General features: G+C 46.6%; 1 protein-coding gene across 1 annotated transcript in view; it reads right to left on the reverse strand.

Moving 5' to 3' along the window:
- Positions 1-21929, reverse strand: part of LOC121293946 (glutamate receptor ionotropic, NMDA 2C-like) — a 143109-nt gene that overhangs the window by 76053 nt on the left and 45127 nt on the right. Inside the window, exon 3 of the mRNA XM_041217425.1 lies at positions 8784-8898. Within this exon, the coding sequence (XP_041073359.1) occupies positions 8784-8898 (115 nt within the window). The remainder of the gene's footprint in view (positions 1-8783; positions 8899-21929) is intronic.

The raw sequence follows: 21929 nt of genomic DNA on the forward strand, positions 1-21929 counted from the left end.
GCCCTATTCTGAAGGGGTTCCAAAGAACAGCCATATCTGACTTGAAATGTTAACTCTACTTCACTCACCACAGATGCTGCCGGACCTGAGTTTTTCTAGGACTTTGTTTTTATTTCAGATCTCGAGCATCTGCAGTATTTTGCTTGTATTTCTGTAATGGCCATCAAATCATACGTATTTATTTCTACCTGTGCTAGCAATCCATTCATTTTGTTACAAATGCTGTGTGTATTCAGATACAGAGAACTCTTGTCTTTTTATAAAACCATTTTTCAAACTGCAGCCTGATCTGCTGGTGTATACTGAAGTTTATACTCTCTGTCCTTTCCTGCCACACTCTGGTTATCATTACCCAAATCAGGACTCTGCTTTGTTGTTTCCCTATGATTTACCACAGCTCCTCTTTCATGATCCCTTCCCCCCAACTATTTAGTTTGAAGCCCTCTCTACCGCAATAGTTTTAAGACTTGTGGGAAACTGGTCCCAGTGTGGTTCAGCTAAAGGCTGTCCCAACAGAACAACTTCCACTTTCCCCAGTACTGGTGTCAGTGCCCCATGAATCGAAACCCATTTTTCCCCACACCAGTCACTGAGCCACTCGTTCATATCTCTAATCTTATTTACCCTACGCCAATTTGCTTGTGGTTTAGGTAAGAATCCAGAGATTATCATCTTTGAGGTTCTGCTTTCTAATTTAGCACTCGGCTCCTTATAATCCTTAAGCAGAATTTCTTTCCTGGTTCTACCTCTGCCATTGGTACCCACGTGGACCATAGCAGCTGAATCCTCTCCCTCCCACTGGAAGTTCCTTTCCAGCCTGAAACAGATGTCCCAAACGCTGGCTCTCAGCTGCAGAGAACTGTGTCTATCCCCTTGACTATACTGGCTCCTACAACCACTACATTCCTATTTACTCCCCCCACTGGAATGGCTTCCTGTACCATGCTGCTATGGTCAGTTCACTTATCCACTTTGCAGCCCCCACTCTCATTCATACAGACTGCAAGAACCTCAAACCTGTTGGACAATTGTAAAGGCTGAGGCTTCTCCAATTCCACCTTCTCGAACCCCATACCTGCCTCACTTGCAGTCACACCCTTCTGTCCCTGAATACTGACAAATTAGACAACCCTATCATAAGGGGAGTGACTGCCTGTGGAACAAAGTGTCCAGGTAACCTTTTCCCCTCCCTGTTGTATCGCTGTTCCTGTAACTCAGCTCCCAGTTGATTGACTGAGCTGAAGCCCCTCAGACACTTGCTGCAGACATGGTTGCTGTGGATCACACTGGCACCCATCAGCACCCACATTCTGCAGAGGCAACACAGCACCTGCTCTGCCATCTTCATTCCCTGTTAACTGATTTATTTTAATTAATAAATGCTAATAATAAACTGCTCCTAAACCTTATTACTTCCACTAAGACCTTACAATTGCTAATAAATTACCCTGTTTTAAAACAAATGGGAAAAATACTTACCCACCACTTACCAATTTCCCTGTGATGTCACACTTTGATATTCTCAGAATGTGGTTGGTCCACAGATTGAGCGTCACCTGAGCTGTTTTAACATGAAATCTCCTCCCTCTCTCTCTCTCTCTCTCTGCACTGGTTTAAAATCTGGCAGATTTAAATCCTGGCAGAAGGGACAGAGAGAAGAATTGGGACTGTGTCTGAATGAAACTTGACACTACCTGAGTAATTTAGTGCACTAGGAAGTCCACAGGACCAACACAGGATGAATTTAAAACATTTTGCTGCTGAGAATGAGAAGTATTGTGCTCGGCAGCTGTTGGTAAATGTATCTACACAGACATGAAGTGATGGAATATGTGCAAGTTGCTCAACCATGTTCATGACGGTCTAGAATATAATAGTCTGGTCACGTGTAGGGAATGGGACTGAGATTAAGAGGGGAATGTAACCATGGTGACAGAGATGAAGAAGGGCTTAAGGGCATTTTTTTATTCATTCACTGGATGTGGGCTTTGCTGGCTAGGTCAGGATTTATTGCCCATCCCTAATTGTCCTTGAGAAGGTGGTGGTGAGTTGCCATCTTGAACTGCTGCAGTCCATGTTTATTATTCTGATGTTACTTGCATATATGTTAGCTTAGTTAAGATTTATTGGTAATATGTTTGGAATTTGGTGATAAAAGGTAAAAATGGTGTAAAATGAGAGCTGTTATATAGTGAATTGATTCTATGGAAACTGCCTGGTGTTTCAAAGATCTGATTCTGAATTGTTGCAACTGTATGTATGTGTGTAATCTGTTGTTTAATGTTATGCAGATGCATTTCAATCGGAAAGCAGTCCAGCTACACAGACTGAGAATGTGAACGATATGGTGATAGAATGATGCTAGGGAATGAGAAGTGGTGAGAGAAGTACAATGGAGAATGAAACTAATAATGAAGAGAGACTCACACTGTGGAATGTGTATAATAGAGAGACTGTCATTGGGAAATAGGAATGATAGCAGGGTAATTGGCATTGATAAATGGAAATGATGGCAGGGAGAGAGAGTACTGTGGAATATTTATGTTAATGTAGAGAGAACGCACTGGCAATTGACAGTGATGGTGAGGTGTGAAGTACACGAGGGAATGAGAATGACCATGGGATTGAAACTGGGAATTGAGAATGGTACTGGGCAGAGAAGCAAATTGGGGAATGAGAATCCCAGGTGTGACACTGGCACTGAATTCTCAGAGCTGAAACACTGCAATTTAATGCTCCTCTGGCGAGGCATTTAATCGGGTGGGTGAGTGCAGGGTGAGAACTCTGCCGCATTCCCAACTCTGCCCAATTATGTCCAGGCAGGAAGGCTCATGGACGGCCTTACCACCCAAATATAAAATGAAGCCTTGACATGGGCAATTCCTGGCCATTTAAAGGGCTTCACACCACCACTAGTTTAGGCAGCAGCCACCAGGTGGAATTTAATGTTAGTGACAGATCTCACTCATTGGATTTAGAATGGTGGGAGCCCCGCATCACCTCTGTTAGGGAAGGCCCACCGGAATTAAGTGTCCATTAGGCACTTAACTGGCCATCATTGGTCCTTGCTGGGATTTAGAACCCTGGGTGCAGAAATACTGGAAGCCAGCAGCTCTCCATTGCTGGTCAGCGCCACCAGGAGCAGTGGCTGCTGCTGGTATTGCACCCACCAGAGGCCTAGGATTGATGAGGGGCCCCAGACCACAGGTGAATGAAGGAGGACTGGAGGTTGTTGGTTAAGGGTGGGTAGCTCACAGCAGGCCCCATTTCCCCCATCCCGATGCTGGCACCCTCGATCTGACACTGAATGCCTTTGATAGGGTTTGCTTTGAGTTGCCCATGTGGCAGCTGGTTGAATACCAGCAGTTGTAGGATGAGGCCTTAACTGGACATTAGCTGCCCACGTAGGGGCCGCAATTAACACCCGGGTAGGAAAGACATCCGCAAGCCTTTGTACCTTGGACTTAATTCAGGCAGAGGTGGGAAGATGGCAGCGGCCCCACCCTGCACCCTCCCATCTGATTAAATGCCCTCCATGCCTCCAAACACGCTGTCAGGAGAGCATTAAATTCTGCCTTCAATTGGGGGAGTCATCACATGGGGAACCTGAAAAGCTGTTGGCGGGGGCTGGGAGAGGGAGATCTCATTGAAAGGCACTTAATGCCTGATTAAGGTATCTGGTATTGGGAAGGGGACACCGGCTGAGTGTCACCACCTGTCCTTCCATCTGACCCCCCCATCAGCCCCTCAACCAGCAATCCACTCATCCTGCGACCCCACCCCGCTCTCCCTCATCTTTGAGTTGGGTCCCTTGTTGATCCTAGGCCTCTAGTGCATTACTGGGAGCAGCAGATGGGGATTGGAGAGCTCCTGGCTTCTGGCAGACCCTGGGAAGGTCCGACACTGGTCTTCCAACAGAAGTGACACAGGGCTGCTGCCAGCTCTCCAGCCAGCAGGTGGGATCCCTGTTGCTAATGCACAGGAATGATTCAGTGGGGAGATAATAGCAGTGGGGAATGAAGATGATTGTTGGATGAGAGTACAATAAGATGGTGGTGAAGAAATGAAAAAATTATTAGGATGGATTGACAATGGGACAAGAGTGTGATAGTGAGGAGAGACTGACACTGAGGAAGAAGGATGATATCAGGAAGTGAGGTGCATTGGAGAGTGGGAATGACTGTGTAGAGACTGAAACTAGGAATTGATAAGGATCACAACATAAGACTGAATTTGAGGAATGGTGAGACTAGTCCTGAAAAGAGTTTGAGCCTCCTTGACTCTGATTTTAGACTGTGAAGACAAAGCAATTATTCAACAAATTTGCCATTACCTCATTTTCATTTATAATATACCTGCATTTGTTTTTTAAAAGAGCCACATTATCCCATCCCTTATAATCTCAGTCACTGAAGGATGTGCATCTCCCATTGCTCAACCTTGTCTGTGGATAACTACAGAGAAATCTCCCACACTGACTCTACCAGATTCAATGACTGGTCAGACAAGCTAAGTGATACCAGAGAATTGGCTTTCAGGCATTCAGGAAACCATCTCTGGTTCCAGTTGGATTAGTGAAGCCCTTTCAGTCTGGCCACAAGTTGACAGAAGAGCATCAGAGCCATTGATTGGAGCCCAGCATCTACCCTGCTCATGAAGAAACATTGCTTTATTAGAATGGAGAACTAGTGATGTCAAGGGCAGATGACCTCCCTCCCTTTATGATCGGGCCAAAGGGCCTGTCCCTGTACTGTACTTTTCTTTGTTCAACAGTGATGTCCTGGAGTTGTAATGATGGGTCTCCTAGATTTTCCTTTTGTAACAGGTATAACTTCAGCTAATAGAGAATTTCCCCCCTGATTTCCATTAACTTCAGTTCTACTAGGGATCCTTGGTGCCAAACTTGGTCAAATATGATTTTTAATGTGGATGTGGCTACCTCTGGCTCCAGCATGCATGCCTAGATCAATCTAATGAGATTCGGACTCGAGAAGCTTTGGGTGAACTCTAGCTGAGCAGCGAGTAGGTTATTGATAAGTAATTGCTCCTTGACAGCAGTGTTGATCACTCCTTTCATCACTTTACTAATGATTGGGCTGTGATGGATTGGGTGGTAATTGTCTAGGTCAGATTTATCCAGTTTATTTATAGGACATCCTTGGGTGATATTCCACATTGTCAGGCAGATAGTGGTGTCATAGCTGTACTGGCACAAATCTTTAACTGGAACATTGTCAGGCCCCAGAACCTTTGTATCCAATGCACTCAATCATTCTCAATGATATGTGGAATGAACCAAATGGAGTGAACCGAATTGGGTGGACACTGGTACCCATGATAGGGACTTTTCAGGCAAAGGGAAGTAGAATCTTTCACTGGCATTTGAGCTGAACATACTTGCAAATCCTTTTCCTTGCACCTACCAGCTGGGCTCCACCATTAGTTGAAAGATGGAAATGTCTCCTGTCAGTTACCTGGTTATCCACCACCATTCATCATCGAATGTCCTGGGGCTACAGATTTTTGTTCTGATCCATTACTTTGGAACTGTTCAGCTTGCTGCTTTTGATATTTAGTGTACAAGTAACCTTGTATAATAGCTTTATTAGGTTCATACCTTATTCTAAACTATGCCTGATGCTGCTCCTGGCACTTCCTTACACTGCTCATCAAAGCAGGTGATCATGATTCTGCAACATATAACGCTGCTGCTGTTGGGCCACAGCCTCAGATACCCAATTTTGTGCTGCTAGATCTGATCTTCATCTGAAGAAGGTTGTACAGTGGTAGTGCCAAACTCCAAAATGGAGGAGGTCGTCTTGGTGAAGACAGGATTATCTTCACAAGGGCTGTGTGGTTCCCACTTACACTATGCTGTCATGATCCTATGTTTTTATGACAGGTTGATTAATGAGTATGAGGTTGTAGGTTATTGTCTCATGTTGATTCCTCCACCTCTGACACAGGTGATTCTGACATTCGTCCTTCAGGATTCAGTCAGTGGTGCTAGTCCTGATGGTGGACATTCTGTGTCCTTTCTACCGTCAGTGCTTCTTCCATGTGCTGTTCGGCATGGAGGAGGTGGTGATCAGAAAGATTCCCTTGTCCCTGTTTTACACAGTATTTACAGCACAGAAACATGCCATTCAGCTCAACAGGTCCATGCTGCTGCAGATGTTTATGTTCTATAGAAACCTCTTTTTTCACATTACTTCATCTAACCACCTAAACATATCTTTACATTCTTTTCTCCTTCACGTGTTTATCTTGATAACCCTTAAGAATCTATACCAGTTGCCTCAAGTGTTCCTTATGGTAGCAAATTCCACATTCTAGCCTCTTCCTGGATAAAGGCTCTTTTGCTGAATTCCCGATTGGATTTATTCATAGCTGCCTCATATTTATGGCTGCTAATTCTGGTTTTTCCAGATGTGGAAGCCTCAACTCTATGTTGACCCTAACAAACCCTTTCATAATTTAACAATCTCTATCAGGTCAGCCCCTCAGTCGGTTTTTCTAGAGAAAAGGACCCCAGCCTGTTAAATCTTTCCTATCAGATATAACTTCAGTTCTGCTTCCATTCTAGTAAACTTTTTGTACATTCTCTAGTCCCTCTGTATCCCCTCTTTCATACGTAAACTAGAAATATACACAGTCCTCCAAAAGGTGGTATATTCAAGTTTAATATAACTTCTCTGCTTTTCAATTTTATCCATCTAGAAATGAACCTTTAACAAAAACAGAATTAGCTGGAAAAAATCAGCAGGTCTGGCAGCATCAGTGGAGAAGAGCAAAGCTGACGTTTCGAGTCCTCATGACCCTTCAACAGAACTGAGTAAAACTAGGAGAGGAGTGAAATATAAGCTGGGTTAAGGTGGGGGTGTGGGGTTGGGGCAGAGAAGTGGGGGGATGGGGTGTGGTTGTAGGGATAAGCAAGCAGTGATAGGAGCAGATAATCAAAAGATGTCACAGACAAAAGAACAAAAGAACACAGAGGTGTTGAAGGTGGTGATATTATCTAAAAGAATGTGCTAATTAAGAATGGATGGTAGGACACACAAGGTACAGCTCTAGTGGGGGTGGGGTGAAAAGACTAACAGGGCATAAAAGGTATAGATTTAAAAATAATGGAAGTAGGTGGGAAAAGAAAAATCTATATAAATTATTGGAAAAAACAAAAGGAAGGGGGAAGAAACAGAAAGGGGGTGGGGATGGAGTAGGGAGTTCAAGATCTAAAGTTGTTGAATTCAATATTCAGTCTGGGAGGCTGTAAAGTGCCTAGTCGGAAGATGAGGTGCTGTTCCTCCAGTTTGCGTTGGGCTTCACTAGAACAATGCAGCAAGCCAAGGACAGACATGTGGGCAAGAGAACAGGGTGGAGTGTTAAAATGGCAAGCAACAGGGAGGTCTGGGTCATTCTTGTGGACAGACCGAAGGTGTTCTGCAAAGCGGTCGCCCAGTGGGAGTTGAGGAGTAGGGGGTGATGGAGGAGTGGACCAGGGTGTCGGAGATGGAACGATCCCTATGGAATGCTGCCAGGGGGGTGAAGGGAAGATGTGTTTGGTGGTGGCATCATGCTGGAGATGGTGGAGGATGATCCTTTGAATGCGGAGGCTGGTGGGGTGATAAGTGAGGACAAGGGGGACCCTATCATGTTTCTGGGAGGGAGGAGAAGGAGTGAGGGCGGATGCGCGGGAGATGGGCCGGACACGGTTGAGGGCCCTGTCAATGACCGTGGGTGGAAAACCTCGGTTAAGGAAGAAGGAGGACATGTCAGAGGAACTGTTTTTGAAGGTAGCATCATCGGAACAGATGCAGAGCAGGCCTGTCTCTCAAAGCAGTGTAGCAGAGGGTTTTTAAAAAAAAATTCACTGACAGCATTAGCCTTTTTTTCATGTTTAAAGATTGGAGGATTTAAAAATCTTCAGATCATGACACTTAAACAGATCTTATCCACCCTTCAAGAGAGTTTATGTCTATTCCATCAATTGTGACTCCCACACTGCAGGTTAATGGCCTTGCAACAGCCAAAATGGTGTTGGTTTGAACTTGGCACTAAGTTCAAATGACTCTGCTGATTTCTGGTTTCCCTCCTGTGTGAATCATGCCCTGTCTGTCTGAAATGGGACGCTGTCATGCCCTGTCTGTCTGTCTGTCTGTCTCATGCCCATTCTTAAAGGTTTGTGGGGTGTTCCCAACTCCACAACAATCTGGGCCTTTCTTCTTCCTGGAGTGCAGGGCCTCCTGAGTTTTCCTACATCATACTTACTGACAAATGAACCTCAATGTAAATCACATGCCCATTTTTCAAGTTTATTAATGTTTTTCTATATTTGTTACAATTCTCCCCTATTTGGTGTCGCTTTTTGTAAATTTTGAAATTCATACTTCTTCTCGAATCCAAATCATTGTAAATGGTGAGAGTGGTTTCAACATCGATGCTTGTGGAACACCTGCTTCCCACCATTTAACAACCTGAGAAAATACCTCTAACCCTTACTATGTTTTGCTTTTACTTACCAGCTTGCTTTCTATTCTGCCACTTGATCCCAGACTCCACATGTTCGGACTTTCATTTTTATGCATGTTACTTATTGCTCAAAAACACACACACTGCAGGTTTACCAATTCTGAATGAGTGTTCCACAATGAATGCATAGTTGGCAAATAGTTAAGACCCAACTTCAACAGGGATATTCATCCAATACTCACCATTCATCCAATACTCACCATTCATCCAATACTCACCATTCATCCAATACTCACCATTCATCCAATACTCACCATTTCCCAAAATCTGCTTCTGTTCAATGTCATTACAACCATCGATGGTCTCACCAAATAGCCATCCTCGTTGAAAGAGAAATCTTTACCTTCCCAGCTAACGTTCAACATGTGCCTGTGAAATATATTTCAGGATCATTGTTAGGTCCAATGGGATAGAGCATACAGGATACGTGGCTAACTCAGCCTTTCACTACTCACGTACAAGGAGTTTTACTCTCTATCTAACCCTTGCTGATCTAGCTCTGATTTTAAAGTGATGTCTCCTTGTCATAGACTTGCCCACTAGGGAAAAAAGGTTTCTCTTTATCTATACTATCAATTGCTTTCAAAATCCTAAAAATCTTAATCAAATAATCCATTAATTTGCTATATTTCATGGAATAAAAGCCTAGTTTATGCAATTTCTCCTCATAATTTAACCCCTGGAGGCTGTGTCACAATTGGCTGATTCTGTGTGACTTTCCTTCCAACCCCAATAGAACCTCCATAAGATGCAGTTCCAAGAACTGTACCCAGAACTCCGGACATGGGGCTGGATTTTACACACCCCGCTGTGGCAGGAATGGCAGCCGGGCACACTTAATCGTGGGAGGGCCCCTGTGTCAGTTTACCGGCAGTGGGAAAATCTCCCCCAATTAAGTTGGAGAGAGGAAGGGACTGATGCAGGATTCCCGGCTGCCAGGTTATCAATTAGGCTCATTAATGAGTCAATTGGCATCCATTAGCCCCAAGTCCACCGCAATTTAGCTCTCCCTGCCCTTGGAAAGCTGCCCAGTCTGTTGGACTTGCCAACATCCTCCTGAGAGGAGGGGGCGACCCTCATGGTCTGGCACTTTGAGCCTGATCAAGGTACTTAGCACCGGGCAAGGGTCACCAGCCCCCTGCCCTTGCCTCCGACCCATCGCTCCCCCATCTCCAGCAACCCCTATTCCTGCCCTCACACGCCTGAGGTTTGGTGAGCCTCTGTCATCCTGGCCTTGGGTGGATGAAGTGCCACCAGCAGCCAGTGCAGCCACTGCCTCTGGTGGCAATGACCAGATGCCAGCCTACACCTGGCCAGCAGCTAGTTCTTGGCGGGCAGGCTTCCGTTCTGGGGACCTCAGCAGCAGGGAAGGCCTGACAGTGGCCAGTCAAGTGCCTGAAAGGCATTTAATTGTGTTGCCCCCTCTGTTTTTTACGTCTAACTGATAATCTAACCATTTGAATAATTTTCCTTTAATTGCGTTAGTTTTATTTAAATCTTTATGGAATGCATTCTAGGAGTCCGTGTTTACTATATCCATAGACATCCCCCTGTTCACTACTTTAGTTACCTCCTCAAAAAATTCATTTATGCTCATTAGACATGATCTATCCTTTACTATGTTAGCTTTCTAATTAGCTCAAATTTCTCCAAGTGCTTATTGAATCTGTCTTTAATTACAGATTCTAATAACTTTCTGATCAAAGCTGTTGGATAACGGATCTATACATTCTTTCTTTCTCTCTCGGCTTCCTTAAATAATGAATTACATTCACAATTTCTCAATCTAAAGGGTCAATTCTGGATCAACAGACATAGGAAGCTTATGGTTAAAGAGTCTGCAATTTCCTTACCTACTTCCTTTAAAACTCTGGGTGAAAACCATCAGATCCTAGGAACTTGTCAGTCTTTAATGTCATTATTTTCCAAAACAGTGTTCTTATATAAAAAAAAGGAAGCCATTTAGGTCTAAACCTAAAACAAAAACAAAAATACCTGGAAAAACTCAGCAGGTTTGGCAGCATCTGTGGAGAGGAACACAGTTAACGTTTTGAGTCTATATGACTCTTCAACAGAAGTCATTCGGACTTGAAACGTTAACTGTGTTCCTCTCCACAGATGCTGAGTTTTTCCAGGTATTTTTGTTTTTGTTTTGGATTTCCAGCATCTGCAGTTTTTTTGCTTTTATCTAGGTCTAAACCTATCCTGCTGTTCAAGGAGACCATAGTTGATCTGCGACCCAACTCCATATACTCACCTTTGCTCCATGTCCTTTGGTTAACCAAAATGTATCAATCTTGGATTTAAAATTAACAATTGATGTAGCATTAATCATTGGCAGCACAGAGTTCTAAACGTCTGCCACCTTTCGTAGAAGTGCTTCCTAATTCCTCTCCTGAACCATCTGATGGTGGGTGTGGGATGATGGTGGGCGAGTGATGATGGTGGGCGAGTGATGATGGTGGGCGAGTGATGATGGTGGGCGAGTGATGATGGTGGGCGAGTGATGATGGTGGGCGAGTGATGATGGTGGGCGAGTGATGATGGTGGGCGAGTGATGATGGTGGGCGAGTGATGATGGTGGGCGAGTGATGATGGTGGGCGAGTGATGATGGTGGGCGAGTGATGATGGTGGGCGAGTGATGATGGTGGGCGAGGGATGATGGTGGGCGAGGGATGATGATGATGGTGGGCGAGGGATGATGGTGGGCGAGGGATGATGATGATGGTGGGCGAGGGATGATGATGATGGTGGGTGTGGGATGATGGTGGGTGAGGGATGATGGTGGGTGAGGGATGATGGTGGGCGAGGGATGATGGTGGGCGAGGGATGATGGTGGGCGAGGGATGATGGTGGGCGAGGGATGATGGTGGGCGAGGGATGATGGTGGGCGAGGGATGATGGTGGGCGAGGGATGATGGTGGGCGAGGGATGATGGTGGGCGAGGGATGATGGTGGGCGAGGGATGATGGTGGGCGAGGGATGATGGTGGGCGAGGGATGATGGTGGGCGAGGGATGATGGTGGGCGAGGGATGATGGTGGGTGTGGGATGATGGTGGGTGTGGGATGATGGTGGCTGAGTGATGATGGTGGCTGAGTGATGATGGTGGCTGAGTGATGATGGTGGCTGAGTGGTGTTGGTGGCTGAGTGGTGTTGGTGGCTGAGTGGTGTTGGTGGCTGAGGGATGATGGTGGGTGAGGGATGATGGTGGGTGAGGGATGATGGTGGGTGAGGGATGATGGTGGGTGAGGGATGATGGTGGGTGAGGGATGATGGTGGGTGAGGGATGATGGTGGGTGAGGGATGATGGTGGGTGAGGGATGATGGTGGGCGAGGGATGATGGTGGGTAAGCGATGATGGTGGGTGTGGGATGATGGTGGCTGAGTGATGATGGTGGCTGAGTGATGATGGTGGCTGAGTGATGATGGTGGCTGAGTGATGATGGTGGCTGAGTGATGATGGTGGCTGAGTGATGATGGTGGCTGAGTGGTGTTGGTGGCTGAGTGGTGTTGGTGGGTGAGGGATGATGGTGGGTGAGGGATGATGGTGGGTGAGGGATGATGGTGGGTGAGGGATGATGGTGGGTGAGGGATGATGGTGGGTGAGGGATGATGGTGGGTGAGGGATGATGGTGGGTGAGGGATGATGGTGGGTGAGGGATGATGGTGGGTGAGTGATGGTGGTGGGTGAGGGATGGTGGTGGGTGTGGGATGATGGTGGGTGAGTGATGATGGTGGGTGAGTGATGATGGTGGGTGAGTGATGATGGTGGGTGTGGGATGATGGTGGGTGTGGGATGATGGTGGGTGTGGGATGATGGTGGGTGGGGGATGATGGTGGGTGGGGGATGATGGTGGGTGGGGGATGATGGTGGGTGGGGGATGATGGTGGGTGGGGGATGATGGTGGGTGGGGGATGATGGTGATGGTGGGTGTGGGATGATGGTGATGGTGGGTGTGGGATGATGGTGATGGTGGGTGTGGGATGATGGTGATGGTGGGTGTGGGATGATGGTGATGGTGGGTGTGGGATGATGGTGATGGTGGGTGTGGGATGATGGTGATGGTGGGTGGGGGATGATGGTGATGGTGGGTGGGGGATGATGGTGATGGTGGGTGTGGGATGATGGTGATGGTGGGTGTGGGATGATGGTGATGGTGGGTGTGGGATGATGGTGATGGTGGGTGTGGGATGATGGTGATGGTGGGTGTGGGATGATGGTGATGGTGGGTGTGGGATGATGGTGATGGTGGGTGGGGGATGATGGTGATGGTGGGTGGGGGATGATGGTGATGGTGGGTGGGGGATGATGGTGATGGTGGGTGGGGGATGATGGTGATGGTGGGTGGGGGATGATGGTGATGGTGGGTGGGGGATGATGGTGGGTGGGGGATGATGGTGGGTGGGGGATGATGGTGGGTGGGGGATGATGGTGGGTGAGGGATGATGGTGGGTGAGGGATGATGGTGGGTGAGGGATGATGGTGGGTGAGGGATGATGGTGGGTGAGGGATGATGGTGGGTGAGGGATGATGGTGGGTGAGGGATGATGGTGGGTGAGGGATGATGGTGGGTGAGGGATGATGGTGGGTGAGGGATGATGGTGGGTGAGGGATGATGGTGATGGTGGGTGAGGGATGATGTTGATGGTGGGTGAGGGATGATGTTGATGGTGGGTGAGGGATGATGTTGATGGTGGGTGAGGGATGATGTTGATGGTGGGTGAGGGATGATGTTGATGGTGGGTGAGGGATGATGTTGATGGTGGGTGAGGGATGATGTTGATGGTGGGTGAGGGATGATGATGATGGTGGGTGAGGGATGAAGGTGGGTGTGGGATGATGATGAAGGTGGGTGTGGGATGATGATGATGGTGGGTGTGGGATGATGATGATGGTGGGTGTGGGATGATGATGATGGTGGGTGTGGGGTGATGATGATGGTGGGTGTGGGGTGATGATGATGGCGGGTGTGGGGTGATGATGATGGCGGGTGTGGGATGATGATGATGGCGGGTGTGGGATGATGATGATGGCGGGTGTGGGATGATGATGATGGCGGGTGTGGGATGATGATGATGGCGGGTGTGGGATGATGATGATGCTGGGTGTGGGATGATGATGATGCTGGGTGTGGGATGATGATGATGGTGGGTGTGGGATGATGATGATGGTGGGTGTGGGATGATGATGATGGTGGGTGTGGGATGATGATGATGGTGGGTGTGGGATGATGATGATGGTGGGTGTGGGATGATGATGATGGTGGGTGTGGGATGATGATGATGGTGGGTGTGGGATGATGATGATGGTGGGTGTGGGATGATGATGATGGTGGGTGTGGGATGATGATGATGGTGGGTGAGGGATGATGATGATGGTGGGTGTGGGATGATGATGATGGTGGGTGTGGGATGATGATGATGGTGGGTGTGGGATGATGATGATGGTGGGTGTGGGATGATGATGATGGTGGGTGAGGGATGATGATGATGGTGGGTGAGGGATGATGATGATGGTGGGTGAGGGATGATGATGATGGTGGGTGAGGGATGATGGTGGGTGAGTGATGGTGGGTGTGGGATGATGATGATGGTGGGTGTGGGATGATGATGATGGTGGGTGAGTGATGATGGTGGGTGAGTGATGATGGTGGGTGAGTGATGATGGTGGGTGAGTGATGATGGTGGGTGAGTGATGATGTTGGTTGAGTGATGATGTTGGTTGAGGGATGATGTTGGTTGAGGGATGATGTTGGTTGAGGGATGATGTTGGTTGAGGGATGATGTTGGTTGAGGGATGATGTTGGTTGAGGGATGATGTTGGTTGAGGGATGATGTTGGTTGAGGGATGATGTTGGTTGAGGGATGATGTTGGTTGAGGGATGATGGTGGGTGAGGGATGATGGTGGGTGAGGGATGATGGTGGGTGAGTGATGATGGTGGGTGAGTGATGATGGTGGGTGAGTGATGATGGTGGGTGAGTGATGATGGTGGGTGAGTGATGATGGTGGGTGAGTGATGATGGTGGGTGAGTGATGATGGTGGGTGAGTGATGATGGTGGGTGAGTGATGATGGTGGGTGAGTGATGATGGTGGGTGAGTGATGATGGTGGGTGAGTGATGATGATGATGGTGGGTGAGTGATGATGGTGGGTGAGTGATGATGATGATGGTGGGTGAGTGATGATGATGATGGTGGGTGAGTGATGATGATGATGGTGGGTGAGTGATGATGATGATGGTGGGTGAGTGATGATGATGATGGTGGGTGAGTGATGATGATGATGGTGGGTGAGTGATGATGATGATGGTGGGTGAGTGATGATGATGATGGTGGGTGAGTGATGATGATGATGGTGGGTGAGTGATGATGATGATGGTGGGTGAGGGATGATGATGATGGTGGGTGAGGGATGATGATGATGGTGGGTGAGGGATGATGATGATGGTGGGTGAGGGATGATGATGATGGTGGGTGAGGGATGATGATGATGGTGGGTGAGGGATGATGATGATGGTGGGTGAGGGATGATGATGATGGTGGGTGAGGGATGATGATGATGGTGGGTGAGGGATGATGATGATGGTGGGTGAGGGATGATGATGATGGTGGGTGAGGGATGATGATGATGGTGGGTGAGGGATGATGATGATGGTGGGTGAGGGATGATGATGATGGTGGGTGAGGGATGATGATGATGGTGGGTGAGGGATGATGATGATGGTGGGTGAGGGATGATGATGATGGTGGGTGAGGGATGATGATGATGGTGGGTGAGGGATGATGATGATGGTGGGTGAGGGATGATGATGATGGTGGGTGAGGGATGATGATGATGGTGGGTGAGGGATGATGATGATGGTGGGTGAGGGATGATGATGATGGTGGGTGAGGGATGATGATGATGGTGGGTGAGGATGATGATGATGGTGGGTGAGGGATGATGATGATGGTGGGTGAGGGATGATGATGATGGTGGGTGAGGGATGATGATGATGGTGGGTGAGGGATGATGATGATGGTGGGTGAGGGATGAAGGTGGGTGTGGGATGATGATGATGGTGGGTGAGGGATGATGATGGGTGTGGGATGATGATGATGGTGGGTGAGGGATGATGGTGGGTGAGGGATGATGATGAGTGAGGGATGATGATGATGGTGGGTGAGGGATGATGATGATGGTGGGTGAGGGATGATGATGATGGTGGGTGAGGGATGATGATGATGGTGGGTGAGGGATGATGATGATGGTGGGTGAGGGATGATGATGATGGTGGGTGAGGGATGATGATGATGGTGGGTGAGGGATGATGATGATGGTGGGTGAGGGATGATGATGATGGTGGGTGAGGGATGATGATGATGGTGGGTGAGGGATGATGATGGGTGTGGGATGATGATGATGGTGGGTGAGGGATGAAGGTGGGTGTGGGATGATGATGATGGTGGGTGAGGGATGATGATGGGTGTGGGATGATGATGATGGTGGGTGAGGGATGATGGTGGGTGAGGGATGATGGTGGGTGAGGGATGATGGTGGGTGAGGGATGATGATGAGTGAGGGATGATGATGATGGTGGGTGAGGGATGATGATGATGATGGGTGTGGGATGATGATGATGGTGGGTGAGGGATGAAGGTGGGTGTGGGATGATGATGATGGTGGGTGAGGGATGATGGTGGGTGAGGGATGATGGTGGGTGAGGGATGATGGTGGGTGAGGGTTGATGGTGGGTGAGGGTTGATGGTGGGTGAGGGTTGATGGTGGGTGAGGGTTGATGGTGGGTGAGTGATGATGGTGGGTGAGTGATGATGGTGGGTGAGCCCCCAGATGTCGTTGTGCACCCGTGTGATATTTGGGTTGCAGGCGTGTGTGGGGTAGACAATGCGCCCATCGACAATTCAGAGCCCTGTTAAACCGATTAATAAATGAATTAAGGTGCGCTTGGTGGGCGGGTGGAAAGGCCAAGTGGCCTTTGGATTTTTGAGGAAACTTCAGCCATGGGCAGGATAAGGTTTCTGATGTTAATTACAAATAAAATAAAAGTTTTAAAATCTCATTTTGAACATGTCTCTGCTCACGTGACAGAGTGATATGAGGGGACATGTTCACCTTCATTTTAATGTTAGACATCTTCAGCTCCCTGAGTGCACCGGGTGCATGTGCTGATTTCCTCGCTCATGCTCCTCTCTCCACCACCAACCCCCCACCCAGGAGGCGCTGAGCGTTTCAGCGTGTGATTGACACCGAACGGCCGTTAATAGCCAGCCAGTGTGAAATCACGGGTGGCAGACTGTGGCCCCCCTGCCTGGACAGGGGAAAACTCTCCCCCATGGCGTAAGGACAGACCATGTGGCCTCAGGAGTCAAGTAAGCAGAATGGATAGCAAGGGAAGGTCTGACGGTGGCTAATCAAGTGCCTGAAAGGCATTTAGTTATGTTGCCTCCTCTGTTTTCTATGTCTAACTGATCTCCTAACCATTTGAATACTTTTCCTTCAAGTTTTATTTAGATCTTTATGGAATGCGTTCTAGGAGTCCATGTTTACTACATCCATAGACATCCCCCTGTTCACTACTTTAGCTACCTCCTCAAAAAATTCAGTTCAGTTCATTAGACATGACCCAGCCTTTACAAAAAACAAAACAGGCATTAAAAGGTAGTTACCCAGACTGGAAAGTGGTGTTCCACAGGGATCAGCACTGGGATCACTGCTGATATTATTTAGTGATATGGCCACACGTGGAAGTACAATTTCAAAAATTATGGACAACACCAAATTGGGTGTTGGAGGTGGGGCTATGGCTAATGCAGAGAGGACCTGTTTGTGTTTCCTTTCATTCTTTCTTTTCGTAGCTCTATTTCTTTCATCACCTGTTCTTGTTTGTTGTATCTCTCCCAGTCACTAGGATTTGTCTTTTTTTTGCATGCTTTTCCTGTAGTTTTTGTATGTTCCTTACATCTTCATAGTCCATAACTATTTCCTTTTGGCAAATAGAGACTGACTTCAATGGGATAAGGACAGAGGCTGTCCACAGTAAACTGAGCAATAGGGAAATCATCAGAAGATCAGTGGGAGGTGTTCAGAAAGGAATTGAATGTGATAGTGAGCAAACCTGTATCCTTAGGATAGCTTTTTAAATGTGATGAGGAATTAAGTTTTTTGCCGGTCAATCACAGACAATGCCTTCGTGCTCTCTGACGGATGCCTTTTTCCTTATACTTAAACCATTCAAGTGTGCAGACAAAATGGAACTAACCGGAGTTCCTTCTAGTACAGGGGAACTATCTCAGCCCAAAGTAATTCGGGATTCCTCCCATAAACCAATTGATAATGACTATACTTGCCAATAATCTGAAGATAATTCTTTGCATGGAACACCCAGGCCCCAGGGCAGTTGTTAACTTGTAGTTTGGTTGATCGGTTAGGATCTTATGGAGCATCTCAGCGATCATTGCATAATTTCTTAGGTCCAATTGCTGAAAGGACTTTTAGCTGCAACGTTCATGACCACAATGTTCATATTTACACATGGCTCACAATTCCGATCCGTTGTCAGTCAGAAATTTAGCTGGTGCTCCAAATCCAGTCCCTATCCATTTTTCCATGACTTTATAATCACCCTTTTATCCTGACCATGGATTATTGTAGAAGTGCTAAATCTGCTCACCATATCTATAAAGTGCAAAATGCAAATGCTTCTGTCTTTTTCTTACACGTTTAAACCCATGGCTACTACCTCAATAAAGTCTCATGCCAGTGGAGGGCTTGGAATGGGATGTGGTGGTCTCCCCAGTATTTTTTACTTATATCACATTTTGCACTAATCTCTTCGATGAGCCTTGCATATTCCTACAAGAGCATAAAAAGAGGCCTTTCGCAGTCTGCACTGTGTCACGACTGGGTTAGGAGGAGTGAGCAGTTTGACTAGCCCCACTACTCCACAGGTTGTACCATTAGTTGAAAAGTTTGATTCACTCACCAAAATGGCCAATTTTTACCTTTACTACTGTTACCTAGAATGGAAGAGACTTTAACCAGGCTTCTTTCAATAAACTCAGAATGATTGATTTATTATAAAACAAAATTTCTTCTTAAAACAAGTTGCAAGAAATGGTTAACACACAAATTGTAATTTGGAAGTAAAAGTATCAATCCTTTTTAAAGTCCTCCTGCATTCACACACAAAGGACAAACAAATACAGTCTCTGCAGAGATGGGCTTTGGAGAATAGGTTTTATTTAAAAAAAATTCACAGGATTTTGATGCTGTCGATCTGAAGCATCCTCATGTGAAGACAGACTGCTAGTCCCAGTGGATTTAAAAAAAATCATTTACACGATGTGGGTGTCACTGGCTGGGTCAGATTTTATTTCCCATCCCTTGAGAAGGTGGTGGTGAGCTGCCTCCTTGAGCCGCTGCAGTCCATGTGGTGTAGGTACACCCACAGTGCTGTTAGGGAAGGAGTTCCAGGATTTTGACCCAGCGACAGTGAAGGAACGGCGAAATATTTCCAAGTCAGGATGGTGAGTGACTTGGAGGGGAACTTCCAGGTGGTGGTGCCTGGACATTCTCACCAGTGGAGCTTTGGTGTGGAGGAAAATATAGTCAGAACAATCCTTCTTGTCTCAGCCTCTTTGGTTTCCAAAGACAGGCAAGTTCCACTGAGATGAGGATTCTTAGTTGGAAACTGACCATCACACGATTTCAGGTAAAGCAAAGAGAGCGTGAGCTGGGGAGCTTTTCCCTTACTCAGTTCAGTCTCAACTGAACTCAAAAAACAATTCAAAACTTAAAGCTCATCTCTGTCACGTAATTTCCAGTAAATCATTAGACTTTGACTTTAAATCAATTTCTCCCCAACCATTAAAATAATTGCAGTGCGAACAAGCAAATAGCTCTCCTCCCGACAAGTACCAGACTGGTCAGGTGATTTCTTGGAAAAGGCATGCTTGCTCCTGGTCTAAAGGTGAACTTATGACATTTAAAAAAAAAAAAATCTGGGTCAGCTTTCCACTGCCCAGGTAATGCAATGTCTTTCCATATTTTAAAAGACAATGTTGTTCTGAAAGATGTGAATCTCTCAGTGAGCTGGTGAATGAGAACGCTTTAAGGGCTAATTTCTATCTGAAGTATTTTTTTTCTATAATTTAGCAATTAACTAAGAATTACACTTTAAGAGATGAGGATAGAGTGACTGCCCTTGTCATCCTGGCAGCATTTGACCGAGTGTGGCATCAAGGAGCCCCAGCAAAACTGGAGTCAATGGGAATCAGGGGGAAAAATTCTCTGCTGGTTGGAGTCATACCTAGCACAAAGGAAGATGGTTGTGGTTGTTGGGGGTCAATCATCTCAGTTCCAGGACATCACTGCAGGAGTTCCTCAGGGTAGTGTCCTCGGCCCAACAATCTTCAGCTGCTTCATCAATGACCTTCCTTCCATCATAAGGTCAGAAGTGGGTTTGTTGATAATTGCACAATGTTCAGCACCATTCGCAACTCCTCAGATACTGAAGCAGTCCATGTCCAAATGCAGCAACACCTGGACAATATCCAGGCTTGGGCTGACAAGTGGCAAGTAACATTCACACCACACAAGTGCCAGGCAACGACCATCTCCAACAAGAGAGAATCCAACCATCGCCTCTTGACATTCAATGGCATTACCATCACTGAATCCCCCACTATCAACATCCTGGGGGTTACTATTGACCAGAAACTGAACTGGACAAGCCACATAAACACTGGCTACAGGAGCAGCTCAGAGGCTGGGAATCCTGTGGTGAGTAACTCACCTCCTGACTCCCCAAAGCCTGTCCACCATCGACAAGGCACAAGTCAGGAGTGTGATGGAATACTCCCCACTTGCCTGGATGAGTGCAGCTCCTACAACACTCAAGAAGTTGACACCGTCCAGGACAAAGCAGCCTGCTTGATTGGCACCACATCCACAAACATTCACTCTCTCCACCACCGACGCACAGTAGCAGCAGTGTGTGTATCATCTATAAAGTGCACTGCAGGAATTTACCAAGGCTCCTTAGACAGCACCTTCCAAACCCACGACCACGACCATCTAGAACAGGGTTGCCTGCATGTTGAACGCAAGTGACTGGTAGCTCACTGTCTGCCAATGAGTAGCTCACATTAATATTTGGAAAAATAACCAATAGTATTACAGGATTCCAGTCATATGATTATTTTTCCACAGCAAGTTAGCTAGTTTGCCAACTTTTGTAAACGACACCGGTGCCTGAGTCAGCGTCATGCTGTAAGTGAGGGTCCGACTGCTGTAAATAATAACATGGGTGGCAATTGTGACCTGAAATAAGCGAGGATCGATACAAGTCGAGGATCATCTGTACTAGCATAACTCTGCTAGCTGGCATGTGGCAGGAGTAATAATCTACCCTTGCTGATCTCATGGATGCAGAGGCAGGTCCTTTCAAAACAAGGCAAAAGAGGTACTATTTCCATCAAGAGTGGGAGGACAATTTTTTTGTTTTCAAGCATTAAAGACAAGTGTGTCTCTTTAATCTGCAGTGTTGGCGTTACAGTGGGAAGAACAGCAATGTGGAGAGGCATTTTGCATTTTGAGAGAGATTTTCCTACAGGAAGCAGCTGTGATCACAAAAAGTAAGTGAACTAAACACTGCTGTGCAGAGACAGCAATCTTTTTTTATGAAACCAAACAAGAAAGCTAATGCAACAACAGAGTTGCTCATTATTTGACCAAAAACAAGGCAACATTTACAGATGGAGTAATTGTGAAGAGCACGATGACTCTGATGGCCAACTACTTATTCAAAGATTTCAAAAACAGCCCTGAAATTATGCCTTCCATTTCAGACATGCAGTTAGGAGCAAACACCAGGGCAGGAAGGGTATTGGCATTATCGGCCGATGTGATGGAACAGCTAGAGAGGGATTTAAGTGCATCCAAGTGGTTTTCTATTCAATGTGATGAATCGGTTGACAGTGTTTGTTTGAATGGTGTTTGAAGACTTCACCATTAAAGAGGAATTATTGACATTGTTGCCTCTGAAATTCACAACCAGGGGAGTTGATATCTACAATGCAGTCAAGAATTATTTTGCAAAAAAGAACATACCATTGGAGAAGCTAGTGGCAATAGCCAGCGATGGTGCACCAGCAAGGACTGGGTGCCATGCCAGTTTCATTGCAAGTTGTCAAGCATCCCTTGATTTCCCTTGTTTATTGAACTGCCACTGCATCATCCATCAACAGGCAACTTGTGCCAGAGTAATGGGGTTTGATCATATTATGTCTCCTGTTGTTAGGATTATTAATTTGATTTGTGCAAACAGCACCAGAGATTCAAGTATGTTCTTGGCAAACTGTCAGCCAAGTAGGGCGATCTTTAGCTGCACACTGA

The sequence above is a fragment of the Carcharodon carcharias genome, chromosome 22, assembly GCF_017639515.1.
Source record: "Carcharodon carcharias isolate sCarCar2 chromosome 22, sCarCar2.pri, whole genome shotgun sequence".
Taxonomy (NCBI): Eukaryota; Metazoa; Chordata; class Chondrichthyes; order Lamniformes; family Lamnidae; genus Carcharodon; species Carcharodon carcharias.